The sequence below is a fragment of the Pimephales promelas genome, chromosome 21 (genome assembly GCF_988280905.1).
Source record: "Pimephales promelas chromosome 21, fPimPro1.hap1.1, whole genome shotgun sequence".
In the NCBI taxonomy this organism is placed as follows: domain Eukaryota; kingdom Metazoa; phylum Chordata; class Actinopteri; order Cypriniformes; family Leuciscidae; genus Pimephales; species Pimephales promelas.
In genome coordinates this window covers 8,318,538-8,335,996 of record NC_142789.1, presented here as the reverse complement: position 1 = coordinate 8,335,996, position 17,459 = coordinate 8,318,538, and the positions used below count along the sequence as shown (strand labels likewise).

Here is a 17,459-nt window from a genome sequence, read left to right as displayed (position 1 = left end):
ACCGGAGCGACAAGCTCACTTTTTTTCCTTATCAGTGCAAAAGAGACTCCAATTACTCATTATTTTAGTTCAAATTACTCATACAAATCACAAATTTTTGATTTTGATCTTACATATAAGTGTTGTACATCATTAGATCCTGTTAAGTGTCTATTTTTTGTGGATACTCACAATAAACAAAGTGTTCTGCTTTTTTTCAAATAAAGAAAAATAAACATGATACAAATTTTGCCTTCTCTCTGTCAGTGAGGTTCATTCTGGAATGAATCCAAAATTTATTCTCAAGTCCTTTGCTCTAATCGTGTTTTTGAATAGTGTCTGTAAACTGCACAAAGACTGTTTAGATATGAATTGCGTGCCTGTGTGTGACGCGCGCGATGTTGTTTACTACAGCTCGCTCCTACATTAGTAAATGTTATTTTTACATGAACACAGAAAAATAGATATAGAACAATAAAATAGACATCAAATAAGGTTTTGTTAGACAGTTTCTGCTCATATGTTAAATATATAGCATGTTTTGTCAAAAATAAACTAATCAACTGTTATAGTGTTTATTCCAATGCAAGCTATAGGCTAAATAAAAATAATGAATCCTTAACTTTGAAATATGTATGATAAAATGTATTGGCCTACTTAAAAAAAGAATACTTTGTAAGAGATTTATGGAAAAAGACAATTTTCTTTTCAAGAATTTTCCAACTCTAACTTTGAACCAATTCTATAGCCTACTTGAACAGGATTTGTTTCCAGGTATGACTAAAAATGTGCTTTTGACTTTCATTTATATTTTGATCATACAGTATATATGATATAACATATAGAACCCAAATGTAAAAAAGGAGAAAAATCCAACCTTTTATTTAAGTATATTACTTTGGTGATAAAAAAAAAAAAAAATCATCATCACACATTTAGGAAAAAAAAAAAAAAAAAAAAACGTGAAATCATGTGTCCCACAATTATTGGCACCCCTAACAATTCAGTTAAAAAATTTAATTGATTTTTTTAAAAACATATTTTTCTGTAGTTGTTAAAGTTGGTCAGGGTATCTAGGAACTTTTATTTAGTAATTCATGACTTCCTGTTTCTCTGGGGTATAAATATGACATGACACAGGGGCCTAATTCTCTTTCCCTTTTGTCAACATGGCAAAGACAAGAGAACGCACCATTCAAGTAAGGCAGACGTGTTGACCTTCATAAGTCAGGCAATGGCTACAAGAACAATAGCCACTCGCCTTAACTTGTCAGAGGAATCATTAAGAAGTTTAAAACAACTGGAACAGTAACAAACAAGGCTGGAAGAGGTCCCAAGTTTATCTTGCCACAACGCACAGTAGGAGGATGGTAAGAGAAGAAAAAAAAAAAGTCCTAAGCTCATGTCACAGAATTACATCAAAGAGTGGCATCTTGGGGTCTCAAAGTCTCCAAAACAACCACCAGACACTCTCTGCATGCCAACTAGCTGTTATGGAGGCATGCAAGCAAAAAAGCCTTTTCTCAATAACACTCACAAATGTAAATGTCTGGAGTTTGCTAACCAGCACTGGGACTTCAACTGGGATCCTGTGCTTTGGTTGGATGAGACTAAGTTTGATCTTTTTGGCAACAAACACTCTAAGTGGGTCTGGCATAAAACAAAAGATGAGTATGCCGAAAATGGTTCATCAGTCACAAACTCAAGGTTCTCCCATGACCTCAGTCCCCAGACCTCAACCCAATCGAAAACCTGTGGGGCGAGCTAAATAGGAGAGTGCAAAAGATAGGACCCAGGACACTGGATACAAAAAAAAAAAAAAAAAAGCCGTGCACACAGCCAAGCGAAATGGGGTCTTCGTCACAAAATCTCTAGGTGACAACATCCATTAGTCAAAAGTCTTGTGGACACATATTTAGTATGTGCTTTGTGGCCTTATTTCAGAAACTTTTTTGTTGCTTTTTTTCAATAACCCTGCATAAACAATATTCTCTCAAAAATACAAACATGTACATACAGTACATTTTGCTCACATATTATGGTAGCCCTGTTTGTGCACATTAGAGTGTAATTTCACCTGTGCCATTAATATGTTTATAAGCAACTGAAAAAAATCACAAATGTCAGGGCATGTCAAAACATTCAGGCCACTCTCATTCATGCAGTTAAAGGGTTAGTTCACCCCAAAATGAAAATTCTGTCAGTATTTACTCACCCTCATGTTGTTCCAACCCCGTAAGACCTTCGTTCATCTTCGGAACACAAATTAAGATATTTAAGACATTACGATCGCTCCTGCATACAGTCCATAGGCTTCTTGAGGGACTGGCTCTTGCTGTCCTCGAAAAGTCATTAAAGACATCGTTAAAATAGTCCAAGTGACTACAGGGGCTCAATCTTAAGTTTATCAAACGACGAGAACACTTTTGTGCGCAAAAAAACAACAAAAATAACGACTTCATTTCAACTATTCGTTTATTTCTCCCTCTGCGCGAGTCAGGTTACTAGTTTAATAGCGTAAGCTTCTGTTATTGTACGTCACACGCATCACACACACATGACCAGCGTCGGCCAATAGTGAGCCTACGTGTGACGTAGCTCTACGCAATCACACTACGTTAACTGACTTACAGGCTCATGGAGAAGGAAGTGAATAGTTGAAATAAAGTCGTTATTTTTGTTGTTTTTTTGCGCACAAAAGTGTTCTCGTCGTTTGATAAACTTAAGATTGAGCCCCTGTAGTCACTTGGACTATTTTAACGATGTCTTTAATGACTTTTCGGGGACAGCAAGAGCCAGTCCCTCAAGAAGCCTATGGACTGTCTGCAGGAGCGATCTTAATATCTTAAATATCTTAATTTGTGTTCCGAAGATGAACGAAGGTCTTACGGGGTTGGAACAACATGAGGGTGAGTAAATACTGACAGAATTTTCATTTTTGGGTGAACTAACCCTTTAAGCACTGAAATTTCATTAAATCATTATCCAAAAGTTACAACAATTTTTATTTGTATTAATTTAAATAGAAATATTTGTGTTGAATGCACTGCTTTTGAACACTTTTCCTGTGGCATGCTTTGTTTTTATGTTTTTCCCACATGAAGGAATGTTTGGCGCATTATACTTCCGGTTTATAATAATAATAATAATCGATGCGCACTTGACTCCGTCTAAGCAGATGGCTTAGCAACATACTGTAGACAGTTATAATGACAGACACAGAAGAACTCGCTCAGTGATTGAACGGTCCATTGACTGATTTGAATAAGTACGATAACCGTGACTGGTTTAACAGTAACACAGGTGCTGAATCATAAAAAGAATCGTACTGACGTCTAACCTTTAAAATGTCTACACTTTTAATTTGTTTATTGTGAAATAACTCTTGGAATAACTCTTGTGTATTCAGATGAGTAGGAGAAATAGTTGTAACATTATTTGCTAACATAGTTTATTTTTCCATCAAGAAGCTTATTTTATGCACTGAATTTAAAATTACTGGTTAAAAATACACCTTAGGATCTAAATTTTGCATGAGAACCAATCCTTTCGTTACATTACTTTAGGAACAATCCGCCCATCCCTAACCATTGGTCATATAGCACATTGTGCATGGACTTAAGATCTTCAGATCTTAAAGATCTTCTTTTTGCAACTCATTTTTCACAAGCCTTTCACAAAGGTCATGTTCTTTCAACTATATGTGCTATTTTTTATTGCCTATAAACTTGCACTAGATGTAGGGTTAGGGTTAGTGCCACTAGCAATGTCTTTTTAAAGCACTGTGTCAAGTTAAAAGTAGTTCTACAAATAATGCATATGATGTCATCGCTTCACACACGTCTGAAGATTTTTATCCAAATTCCCATTAATTTAACAGATTAATGGCTTTAATTTCATATCGCAATGCATATCACAACCCTGATGATAAGCTTATCGAGATTTGCAGCATTTTTCAGAATTCGATAGATCATGCAGATCTACTTTAATCAGCCTCCTGGCTCAGGTTTCACAATTGTATCAAATGTTCCTTTCAAAAAGGAATCTGTTTCCTGTCAGTGTGTTACCAGTGTGACAGCTCTGCCCTTATCTTTCGCCTGCTTCTGTTTGCACTATCTCTTTCTCCTTGCTGCCCACTTCTTTCGTTTTATCTAATTGTAATTCTTCCATCTTTTTAAAATTGAGAGCTCATCTACTCACTGCTTCTGTAGACTCCTTTGCCAAGCATTCAGAAGTGTCACAATTTACCCAGCATGCGCCTTCTCTGTAACCCATTGTCTCTTCACAAGTTGTTCAGTTTTTTTTGTTTGTTTTTTTTAAGTAATTTCTCAGATGTAGAAGTCGGTCAGAAGGCACTACTGATAACTAATGTTAAATTATCATTTATTTTGAGTCTAGCTGAGGACACAAACACACACAATTCTTTCTGTTCTCTGTGGAGGATGCACGCTGGGATCTAACCTGCTTCTCCGGAACTGCACGTTTGTTGTCCGCGGGACACTCAGCAAACGTCCCGTTGGTTATCTGCCCCTCATACTTCAACACAGGCTCTGTTTAATCATGCAGGGAGACCGCCGGCCTGCCAGACCTCTGATAAGCGAGTACAGCAGTTGATACAGGCCGTCTGTTCCTGTCTTCCTACGATCTGCCCGTCTTCCCATAGCGTGCTGTCAGTCTTTGACCTATCATGTCTCTTCAGGGAGCTGGGATGTTAATGAGTCCCTCATAGAGGCTGTTTGCACATGCAATGAGATTTCACAAGCATGTCCTCACCAAAAGTTAACACAATGTTATGCATATCTTGCGATTAGTGCAGTTGAATTCACAAACGTCCACCTTTGAATGTACTGTTTGGAGTCATTTAAGTTTGTTTAAGTTTTGTCTTTTATAATGAAAGCGTGTTTTGTGCATGTGTTCGCAGGAACTGGTGGTGAAGACCTTGATAGTGGCCGAGCCACACGTCCTCCACGCCTACCGTATGTGCCGTCCCGGACAGCCACCAGGGAGCGCCAGCGTCTGCTTCGAGGTGCTGGGTTTTGACATAATCCTCGACCGCAAGCTCAAACCCTGGCTGCTAGAGGTCTGTTCTCACCTTCTCTCCTCAATCAGTATACCTTACAATCCCGCTTGTGCTGATATACAGTATAGACTCCACATTTGAGTGCCCTCACCTGTTAGAAGCCAACATGATGGAGGAAAAATCTAATGTTTATAGGTTACTACCATAAGACATGAGGCTTTTTTTTACCTCTTGACCTAGTAAAGGCATTTTTTTTTTATTTTATTCTTATTATTCTTCAAATGTATAGGGTTATCTAACAGTGCTGTCATTTTTCAAATTTTTTCTTTAGTAAATCCTGACAGTAGTTTTTTTTTTTTTTAACAATTAAAGGGGTCATGAACTGGCTTTTTAAATTTTATTTTATATTGTTGTCTGAGGTGAACTAATGACGTTCGCTTGGTTTTTGCATTCAAAAACATAAAAAGGAATAAGTAATAGGCTATTTTCTACCCTAGTTTTGAGCCCAGCTCAGAAACGCTAGGTTTTTATGGGCGTCTCGCACTAGACTTGGAAGTAAATGCCCACTGCTGTAAGTGGATAACAGTTTTGCATATTATAATGAATGTGAGGAAATTTGTTTTCAAAACTTGGTTTTCAAAACCATTTTCAATGTTGTAAAATGCCATACTACCGGAATGATTCGTCCATACACGTTCGACCAAGAGTCCGTGTGTTGCATCATTCCTGTCAGGTCCAATATAGACGGCACAGCACCGTTGTTCTTTACTCTTAATCGGTCTGCAAATCCAGTCTTGTTTGCAAAACAATCCTCAGTGAAATGAAGCGAACAGACGGTTTTACCCTCATCAACTGGGACGTCATGAAAAATAAAGTTTTGCAGTCCTATTGGAAAACAGAGGATGCATATGCAGCCACTGTCTTCTTCCACAACCAGGCACTGCACAATATTTTGTATTGCTCGTTCGGTAGCTCGATCCGGTTTGTCATCTATGGTTTGGAATCTATGTTATTTCAACGCGTTCTCATCCTTTAACGTCATATAGAACGCTATATGACAAAACGGCGCTATACTACGCGCATGGCACACGTTATCGTTAATATAACACGCGCTGTGAGGGCTAAGTTTAGGTGTGGGGTAGGGTGTGCGTGTCACATTCACGCTAAAGGATTTATAACGTCTTGGGTTCGCGTGTTATATTAACGATAAAGGGTGCCATATGCGTAGTATAGCGCCGTTTTTGCATATAGCGTTCTATATGACGTTAAAGGATGAGAACGGGCTGGTTATTTAGCTATGTGTGTAATGTGCTTATGTGTGTAATGCTCAAGTGTTCCAAAACGTATTATCAATACACTGTAAAATAAATAAATAAATAAAAATTAAGTTTTTAATTAAACGTTAAATTAAACATTATATCCAACAGCCACAAGTTGCCAAAGTAATTATATATATATATATATATATATATAGTGAACAGTGTCCTGCACACAAATACAAAACACCATTATGATATCCTTATTTGTCCCATTTCAGGGGAAAATAAGGGAATAAACCATAGCCATTCAAAAATATGACTGGGTTTCTAAAGATACATAGCTTAATGCAAATGGGTGAAGTGTCCCTTCAACAAAGATATAGAGTGGAATGACTGCCAAATGATGCCCATTTTAATTTTGTGGAAATGGTGGGATGCATTCACCTCTATTTTGCTGAAGATATTGGGTTTTGCGTCCTTTTGTTCAACTTTTAACCATTTAAGGCAAAATGTTCCATGCAATTCAGCTAAACAAGGGACTCCCTCTGAAAGATGATCTAAAGAGGCAGTTGTTTGTGTGTTTGAAAACAGTTGGTTCCTTAGATTCTGGGGTTTGGCTTTTTTTTTTTCTGTTTCTCATTTTCATTTCCTTTTATGTGGTGTTTTGTAATGTTGGATGACAGTTATCTAAACAACATTTCCCAGCCGTTCCCAGCATGGACATCTTTGAACTCGACAAACATAAAACAATTGTGCTGACTATACCACTTAACCATGTGTTTTTCGTGGTAATTGCTTAACCATATAGCAACTATATTTGTTAGTGATTTTTTGAAGACACCAAACATTTACAACCCAGTTGGCATTTAAATGCTTATTCATGGGTGAATCGATGTCATTGATCAAGGTTGAATCACTGCGGAATTTTTGTTTTTGATTTTGCAAGAAAAATCATTGTTGGCAAAATGTTCCATGCAATTCAGCTAAACAAGGGACTCCCTCTGAAAGAGGATTCAGCGATCTTATAAGATTCAGAGGGACTCCCTCTGAAAGAGGATTCAGCGATCTAATAAGATCGTTGAAAGAGGATTCAACGATCTTATTACATTAACAGTGTTGAATTATGTGTATTTTCTTAACTTTATTTAAAACCATTTTGTAATGGGTAGTCTCAGGTCTGTTCTTTTTTTTTTTCTCAGGTCTGTTCTGTTTGGGTGGGTTTTGTGTTTTACTTCACTATCTCTGTTTTCAGTCATTCTCCTGTGTTCATCAGTTACCTTCATTTCTCATTTTTTTATTAGTTTGGTCAGGTGTTTCTAGTTTCGTTTATCAGTTTGTTCAGTGTATTTAAGCCCCGTGTTTCTTTTCAGTTCTTGGTCAGTCCTCATTGTGCTTTTACTGCCTGTTCTGTTCCTTGTTTCTGAGTGTTTTGTTGAATTAATCTGATACTGCTGCAAGTAGATGCATCTGCTTATTGCAACCTATACACATGACACATTTAGCATTATTAATTTAAATATATATATATATATATATATATATATATATATATATATACTGTATACAGTATGTTTAACTAACAACTGCCGGCTAGGAAGACCTATATATCAAGGTGGATATTTCAATTTTGTTGAGCTGTCAGTCGCTGTCTAATCGTTTATATACTTATATACTTTCATAAACTTGAACAATAAGCTGACCTACAGTCCACAGCAATCCTTTCTTGAAATCAAATTCACCAATTTGTTTGACGTAAACATAGCAATTTAGTTTGCATAAGACATAAGCTGTTTTTTTGTGTTTTGTCTGCAATATTTTCTCATGACGTCTTTGGCCCTTAGGACACATTATACTGGCATGGTTTTATGACAGAGACGGAGTGTTTCTTGCTGTCTGAGTACATGGACATGTCCTATGTGAACGGTTCTTCACTCTTTTTCGCACTGCCTGCCCACAGTTAGGGTGATTTTGATGATGAATGTTGAATGCAGAGCAGACTGGCAAAAAAGGTGGAATGTACATACTGGTCAAGACACATTATTAAAACTTAGATTTTTGAAAAGCAGTTTTTATACAGGTATATAGGCTGTTTGATTGTTCTAGCTATATTATATTGGCAGCCCTACACATTTTTGAGTGCTTTTGATTTGAGACAAGGCTGCCTTTAACATCTTAAGTAGGGCTCCTGCACAACTGCAAGAATAAATGCTTAAATAGCAGCGAATTCAGGACTGACGTTTAGCATAAACACAGGGCTGAGTTTGCTTACACCAGAGCAAGAGCAGACTCTCTCTCCTCTCTCCTCCGTTTGACAGACACGCTGCAGAAATGTAGGTCAGGACTGTGAGTTAAGACGGTTAGGATGCAGGAATGCTGGCACTCTTGCATGTGGGCTAATGTGCCTTTTGCTAACCCAGAAGTTCCATGTCAGGTTTTCTGGATCACCCACACTTCTGTGTGTCAGTTAAAGCATGACCTAAATCTTTTAACCCAAACTGGCTGCTGCTTCCATCTTACAAACCAATTCTAGAATGTAAAATGCCTTGTGATGGTTTTTTTTTTTTTTTTGCCATTGGTAATTCTCTGAAGAATTTGATCTTTTATTAGAAACATTTTATTTGTGGGCTTTTTGCCTTTTTTTTTTTTTTTTTTTTTGGGATAGTCGCACCAGAGAGAAATTTATTTTCAAGGGATTGGAACCACACTGCAGGCTGAATTCAAACCTATGACTCCCATGTGAGCACCACTTTATGGCATGTGTGCTTACTGCAAGGCCACAGATCTGGAAAAAAAAAAACAACAACAAAAAATGTAAAAATGTATATAAAATTTCAAGGAAATTTGTTTTTGATGGACTTATTTTTCTTTTTACTTTTTGCCACTTTTTTAAAATGGGAGATTAGAGGAGATATTATTAAGGTAATATGATCAGTTTGCATTAAAATTGATTAGGGGTGTAATAACAATATATCATGTCACAATATATCGCAATACAAAAATGCAACAATATGTATTCTGGATCGTGACAATATTGTGTATAGTTCAACCAAAAAAAAAAAAAATGCTGTGAGAAAAGTTACGTTTACAGAGTTTTAATGCCAGTACTACATTAAGCTACTGTTGAATGTGATGTATAATAATAAAATGGGTTAATATGTATGGGTTCTGATAATGCCAAATGTCTTATGTTACCAAAAAAAGTATTATTTTTAATATATTTAGTCAGTGACAGAATTCAAGAACATTAACCTAAAATAAATCTGTATTTATGGCTTCAGAATCATGAATATTTTTATTCTAGTGTCACCATTGTCCTGTGCATTGGGTTATCAGCACCAAGTCTAAAGGTGATGATACACAGGGCAACTTTTTGAGCAATGTTGCTGGGCAATGTTGCCATCAAATTCAAAGGGCATCCAGATGAGACACAGGGCCCACGGCTCTGATCTATCCAGATAGAAATCTATTGCCCATTTTCAGTGGGAAAATGTCCAAGCAACAATTGCTCGGCAAGATTGCCCAGCAACATTGCTCAAAAAGTTGCCCTCATCACCTCAAGCCTATTCATTTACATCCACAAAGTAATACTAAATTTTGCATGTATGTATTAACAGTAATTAACGTATTATCATGTCTTGGAGTATCGCAATAATATATCGTGAGTTCAGTATTGTGATATGTATCGAATCGTGACATGAGGGTATCGTTACACCCCTAAAAGTGAATGTTTTTTAGGGCGAGCCGTGGAGTAAGTTTGTTATGTGGTATTTTTTTGGGGTTTTTTTAATTTAACTTGACACTTTTTATTGACATAAACGATTTTATCTTGGTGTAACTGGACCACATTGCAGGCTTTATTTGAACTCGTTTGTCCTGTATGAGCACACAGCTCAATGCACGTGTGCTAACTGCTAGGCCACGGGCCCAGAGAAAAGAGATTTTTTTTAAGTCAAGTCATTTTATTTGCCGGTTTTGGGAATGTCTCGTGTTGACCTTTGACCATGTCGTTCCCCGGCAGTTCTCCGGTGCTGTTCGTGTCTTTTTGCAGGTTTTGGGAGAGAACACAAACTGTGGCGGTAGATTCAGTCGTTCAGCTCCAGTGATAATGATCCCTCAGTGCTACTAGCAGCCGCCACAAACTCCCATCAATTAACATCCCACAAGCTCCTCACTGAGGGGGAAAAAAAGCTGTTTCTTTTTCACGCTACATTTACCGAGCGAACATTTATTTCCGATTTCAAGTGATTAGTCAAGACACATATCCACACTGCAGCATCTGACGGAGAGAGGCAGGAGGTGTGATTTTCTGCTGTCTGTTCTCTTATGAAAGTTTCAAAGTCGTAATCTTTTGTGGATAAATATTGGCAATTGTCCGCTGCGGAATTCTTTCAACTTCCTCCATCGTCCTCTATTTAATTTCAAGTTTTGATGGCTTACGCTTATCAGATATTCTATAAAAGGTATTACTTTGACGCAGAAATTGTTATGATTGATCTACAATTATAATTTATTCAGGTTTCAGTACATATGCAGGTCTTGGTTATTTTATCAAGACACTTTACTGTCTGCTGCAGTGGCAACAAAAAAGTAAAATTGAACCTCTTACTTTGACAAAGAAATGTCATATTCTCCCTTTCCTCATAACTTATCAGCTGTTTTTCATTTTTTATTTTCAGTTTCTTTTCCCTCTTATTTGCAAATGAGGCTGAAATGCCATCTGGGGTTTTACAATACCTTCAAACTTTCTCCCTCTCTCTCTCTCTCTCTCTCTCTCTCTCTCTCTCTCTCTCTCTCTCTCTCTCTCTCTCTCTCTCTCTCTCTCTCTCTCTCTCTCTGTCTCTCTCCCTCACTCACACACTTCTTACTGAGAGCTCTAAAACTTGTGTTTTTAAAGGACCCCACCTCAAATAAACATTATGATACATTAATTGACAATCAACGCTCGATTTGCAACAAAACACTAACACAGACACACTCAAATAACACAATTTCTCAAGAGCACACACTGGATAAATTAACACTAACACACATATAAACGGACACTGTTATACAAATACACTTCAAAATGAACACATTACTGTGCACACAAATACACAAAACACTAACATGCACATTTTTAAAACCACACATAAACATGAAAACAAGGCTTTTCAAACCAGGAGCCCATTGGGGGCCAGTAAGGGAGGCTTCATGTTCCGCTGAAAATTTTAGAGAAACATGTTTTTACATTTTTTTTTTTTTTTTTTTTACACGATGCTGTCAAAGTTAACATGTTCACACAAAAATACCAAACAAATATGAAGTTAAAAATGCAAAATAATAATACCAGCAACAGTCGTAGTAGTTGTAATAAAAAGAAAATTGTTTTTAAGTCATTTACTGGTGTTTGAATTCTAAAGACAGGTCTGAAAACGAATTAAACATGATTATTTTATGCTATTGACAGACATATTTTTTAACGGCAAGAAATATAAACCTATTTTTTAAATAAGTTTTAAAAATTAAGTGAATTGAAACTTCTTTTCATATTTATACATTTAACTGTACTCTTACTACACTTACTACAATACAAAGTCAATATTTCCAGATGCAATTTAAATAGTTTTCAGTACAGTGAAAAATCTATTTAATTATTTAAGCGTAATCAAATTACACTTTTTTTCTCACACAGCATAAATTGGTCTTTATACAATACAAAACACATATACATTTTTTTTTTTTAATAATTTTTTTACTTTATTTTTTTATAATGTTTGCGACAAATGCAGCTCACGTACGCTCACTGCGTGGTACGCACACATACAATCATTACACTCCAAATAATGTAAACGCACATCACATGAATTCTAATATACATACTCCAACATAAACCTAAATCAAAAACACACAAACGTGCAAGCGTGCACACACAACTCTCATCGCTAAAATAACTCAATCACACTCAAATACAGCGACTAAATGAATCTAACATCTAACATTTCCAAAACACCAATGTATATGCGGCTTTAAAAACACATTGGCTAAATAAACACTTAACGCACACATTTGCGCTCACACAGCTAAAATGACTCACACTTACTCAAACACGCACTCACTCACACACACACACAAATAGCAGCACTTTAGCTCCGGCCAAACAGCTAATGTTCTGGGGCTTTTGTACTGATTTTATCTTCTCTGCGGGTTTTATTCTCCTTCCATTGACATTCAAAACATTTGAGCCATTGATACGAGCAGGAACACAAACATGGAAACCAGAGAAACCTCACTCTCTTTAACTCGCCTCACATCATCCGCTAGACGTGGTGAGGCACCATTGTCCACGTCTTCACCAGAGCGCATCATTAACATGTTAATCTGGGTGCTGCTCATTCGCAGGGCTGCTGGGAAGGTTCGTCCAATCCACAGGTCAGACAGAAGCATCTGAGGGACTTGAATAGCCATTAGTCAAATGCTGTGGTGCAACATTGATATCACCACCCCCCCGGGCCATCTCTGTCACCCCCCCCCCCCCCCCCTCTTTTCTTTCTAGAAACTGCTCGCACTGGAGCCGTTAAGCTAGCATGACGAATAATGCAAAGGCACAGAGAGAGAGAGAGAGAGAGAGAGAGAGAGAGAGAGAGAGAGAGAGAGAGAGAGAGAGAGAGAGAGAGAGAGAGAGAGAGAGAGAGCCTGGATGGTTTGGACAGCATTGCTGTTCCAAAACTTAGTGAGCTGCCTACCTAGAAAACATTTTAGGACAACATAGGTGAGACAGCTTTTTTTGAAAGGTAAGTGGCAACATCATGCTGCCTTCTACTTGGGTACAGTTTCATGCAGCATTGTGTGTATTTTTCAGAAGGCAATCCCACAATGCATTGCAACAGTTTTGACATTATGCACTATATCATGTATTATCATAATATATAACATATGTTGCAATATATTAAAAGTTGCATATATACTACACCCTACTTAACATGCATATACAGTAATCATGTGAAGCAATACAAGCAACATTACAGATCTTGTGTGATTGTTTGTAGTGTTGCAAAATGTAAACTGTTTTACACAGCTCCCTCTCTATAAAGTTGGATATTATAGTTTAAAACTTGAAAAGTCATTCACAATTTTAGGTGGAAAATATTGTGAACTATATTGCAAGACATGTGAAAAAAATGTAGAGAATGACCATTGGTCATGTATATTTCGTTTGATAGGTTGTATTTGGAATTTGGAATTAAATGACTAGAATTAAAACAGAAAAAAAAAAAAAAAAACGCATAATATAAAAATGCCGCATTTCAGTTTTGGTGATTCATTTCAGTTAGGTTGCCTTTCACATTTTGTAAGGAAACCTAACTGAAACGAATAATCCGTTTCTGAAACTGAAATGTGAAATTTTTATATTTTCAGAAAACATTGTATGTTTTATAAGCTGTTTTCCTCATGGGGACCAAAACATGTCCCCACAAGGATAAGACTTTTGGATATTGCCATCTTTGTGTGGATAATTTTTCCACACACACATGGACACAGATACACTCAGGCTGGTTTTATTCCAGCATCATTTTCACTAACACAAATGCACCAGCAGTGATCATAACCAGTTTTCTGTTTTATCTCTCTGATTCCATGTGGGTTCAATGTTATTGCAGAGACTGTATCTGCAATAAGGACAGGGTATAGAAAAAAAATAAATAAAACAAACTGACTTCATTTTGAGTTTAGCTCTCGTGAAGGTTGTGTCCTTGACGCTGTTGGTTTTCTGACAATCATTAGAGAAGCAGCAAGCATCCAGGGACAGGAAGTGCTTGTCAAGTGTTTGCCAAGCGCAGGTAGAGTAGAGCTTTAAGAGCTCATCCACACACCCAAGATGGCCCAAAGACTCTTACTACTTTTCTTACCATAACTTAAAAGTGTTTTTTAAGTCACGAGATAATAATTTACAGTATATGCCAGACCCATATGCTGGTCATTTATTATTATTATTATTATTATTATTTTTTACCAGGTTAAAAAACAAACACAAGAGTGACCTGGCCAAGATAGCAGCTACAATAACAGCCATACAAATACACATAAAAAAACACAGTCAAGGATCACAACAGCAATATAAAGGATAAAACACATAATCAGTTAAACTTAACTTAAACTCTTTTAGTGATGGAAGCATATTCTTTAAGATGTTTAGTAAATTATTTGTATGATTACAAATAATTTACTAAACCCCCCCCCCAGCTCTGTTCAAACCCGAGGAACCTTAAGATATAACAAATCTTTAAAATGGAGATTGTAGCATACATTTGTTTTAGAAACACAGAGAGACAAATAAGATGGAATTAGACCACAAATAGACTTATTAATAAAACAACACCAGTTAAAACTTCTTCGAGTATATAAAGATGGCAACTCAGCTTTATCATATAAAGTGCAATGATATACTTGATAACTAGAACCAGTATTAAAACATGAAGAGCTATGATAGATGGTATCAATTTATTCCAAATAATGTATTTGTGCACTTCATTCATGTAAAGCTGATCTCCATAAACCAATAGTGGTTAAACTGTTATTTTCTTGGAACACAAAAGTGGAATTTTTAATAGAAGTGTAACACAGCTCTTGTCATAGCTTTGTGTGAGAAACATGCTTTAAATTTTCAACATTCTGGATTATTTAAACTTTGTGTTCCATATTTTCTTCTTCTTTTTTTTTTTACAACAACAAAAATTTGTCATTGCTGGGTTAACCATCCCCTTAATTTAGCTATGCTGGTCAGGCCATTTTGAGGTCTATGACGGTACATACATAGCGGAGTTTTTTTTTTTTTAATAACATACAAAAATTTAAGAAGAACCTTAAAAAAAAACACTCGTTTTATTTTGTGGTTTAAAAATATTTTTAAATTCCACAGATGCTTTAATTTATTGAGCACTATGAATTTGGTTTTACGCTTTTGGAATTCATGCATAAAACATAATTTTACAACTGCCATCGTTCTTAAGATTTCTCACTGGATGATCATAAATTATGCAAGACATACGTCATGAGATGTCTGCATTTTCCATATATGTAATCATACAAATCTACCACATTCGCTGTAGGGTTAATTTGATTTTGCATGTATTAGCCGTCACACACTACTCTATTTAATTTGTATGGCTTTAATTAAGTCATAAAAGTGTTTTAGTGAGTGAAAACTCTAGGTGGCAGCGTTGCTCTAGAGTACTGATCTTTTCAGATTTATTAACAAAATATTCCAGTGATCTACTGATCCCCCTGATCAGTCTATATCAGGGAAAACAAAACTACTTAGCTTTTTTAATGTATTTTTTTTTTTAAATGAAGTAATATCCTTTATAAACACCTGCATTAAATCTTTCTTTCACTTGAGTGTTTTTTTGTATGACAGTCTGTGTGTCTTTGGGAATTTCTGAAAGGGGGTCAGGTCAGCGGCTGGCCCTGAACACGCACCGAAACACTGATTGGGTTTCGCTGTTGGAAGCAGCCTCTCCAAATGTGACAAAAGAACAAACCAGTGATTGATAAGGATGTGAAACGTGATCCGCACGTCTCTCTCTGCAGCTGCTCCATTAGCAGAACTCAGATCAGTGTTCCTGGATGTACAGCGCTCAGAGAATTTGAGCAAGTGTTGTTTTTGTTTATCCTGATGTTGTTTATCCTGCATGCATGGGATGGCACATTCGGTACTGCTGCATTGTAATGCATTGTATGCTTTGCATCATTTCAAATACCATATAACTATTATCAAAATTCTATTCCAGAGATTTATATCAGTCCTGGACATTTAAAGCACTCAGCCATTCATAAATGTACTGTTTATTTTATCAACAACAACAAAAAAATTATAAAGTTTTGATGTGTTTAAGAATGTAATATACAATACGAAGGCAAATATATTTAAAATCTAAGTAAACTTAATTTAAATTAAAAGCATGCACTGAAATGATTTAACAGTGAAATGATAATCCACTCTCTGCGGTTTCTTGGATTACTGTCCGGGCATGAATACATCAAACCTTTGAGGAAAGTTACTTTTAGAAACTGAGTGATGTTTTTATTTTTTTTTTTAAATTTTTTATTTAACTTGATTTCCCATGAGCAGTATTTTCCCTATTTGATGTGCAATTTATTTATTTTTCAAAAAACCTTTGAATGTTGTGTTTTAAAGATGTTTTTTTTTCTTTCTGTTAATAAAATTAAAAAATGTATGTAAAATAGGCAACTGAAAAAATACCATTCCTAGGTTGATACCTCTTAAAAGTTTAAAAAGCCCAACACAGTTGCCTCATACGGTGTTTATGGGACTATCTGCCTGACCAATAGCATGGTATCCTGAAACGAGGAGGCAAAGTCTAAAACACATCAAGTTGGTGTTTTAAGCATTTTTACATTAATTACAAAACTAAAGGAAGTAACACTTTAACCTTTTTAGCAGTTCGGTCCCCTATGGGATTTTTATTTCTGTGCTCCTAAAAGTACGGTCCCACATATGGGATTTAGAATGTTCAGCGATGAACCATATTGTATTTTGTTAATTGATGTTCATCAATTTTTTTAATACTCCATTTTTGGGTCATCATGCTCCGCAAACACTGGTCACAGACACGAAGATCATGTTTTCAGGCCATTTCAGGTTTGATTTTGATGTGACATAAAGTGGTGATATCTGAGCTGTTTATTTACTTTGCAATTAGTCTTCCCTTTAACGGCATAATTTTGCTCATTCGGACTGATTCGCGAACATGGAACAATCACAAGAGGCGGGATTTATCTTGTGAACCAAGCCAATCAAATTTGATCATCATAGTGTGATGGAGACAATGCCCCCTTTCACGTGACTTTCCCCCATTGATTCTCAATTGCCCCCCACCAATCCCACCACATGCTTTAGGGGGTCTGTTAAAAGACAAATGGGCTCAGGGGAGACAAGGGAGATGTGGCGTCCCGCTTTAACTTTACCTGCAGTTGTCGCTGTTGGACAGTGTTTTTTTTTTTTTTGGAGGGGGGGGGGGGGGGTCACTGTTTTTGGACATGTTTTATTTTTGTCTTCTTCAATTTATTTTGAGGAAGCACTTTATATTGACAGTTGAGATCTTCTGTGTGTGTCATTAGACGAGCATTCTTATTAGATCATCAGTGTTATTATTATTTATTAATTTTTTTAATTAATTCCAAGAAGGGAAAACTTAAAATGT

At 36.3% G+C, this 17,459-nt stretch overlaps 1 protein-coding gene across 2 annotated transcripts in view; it reads left to right on the top strand.

Annotated features, from left to right (window-relative positions):
- Positions 1-17,459, top strand: part of ttll7 (tubulin tyrosine ligase-like family, member 7) — a 166,435-nt gene that overhangs the window by 76,788 nt on the left and 72,188 nt on the right. For both annotated transcript variants that reach the window (XM_039653633.2, XM_039653632.2), the window contains exon 9: positions 4,901-5,059. In XM_039653633.2, the coding sequence (XP_039509567.2) occupies positions 4,901-5,059 (159 nt within the window). The remainder of the gene's footprint in view (positions 1-4,900; positions 5,060-17,459) is intronic.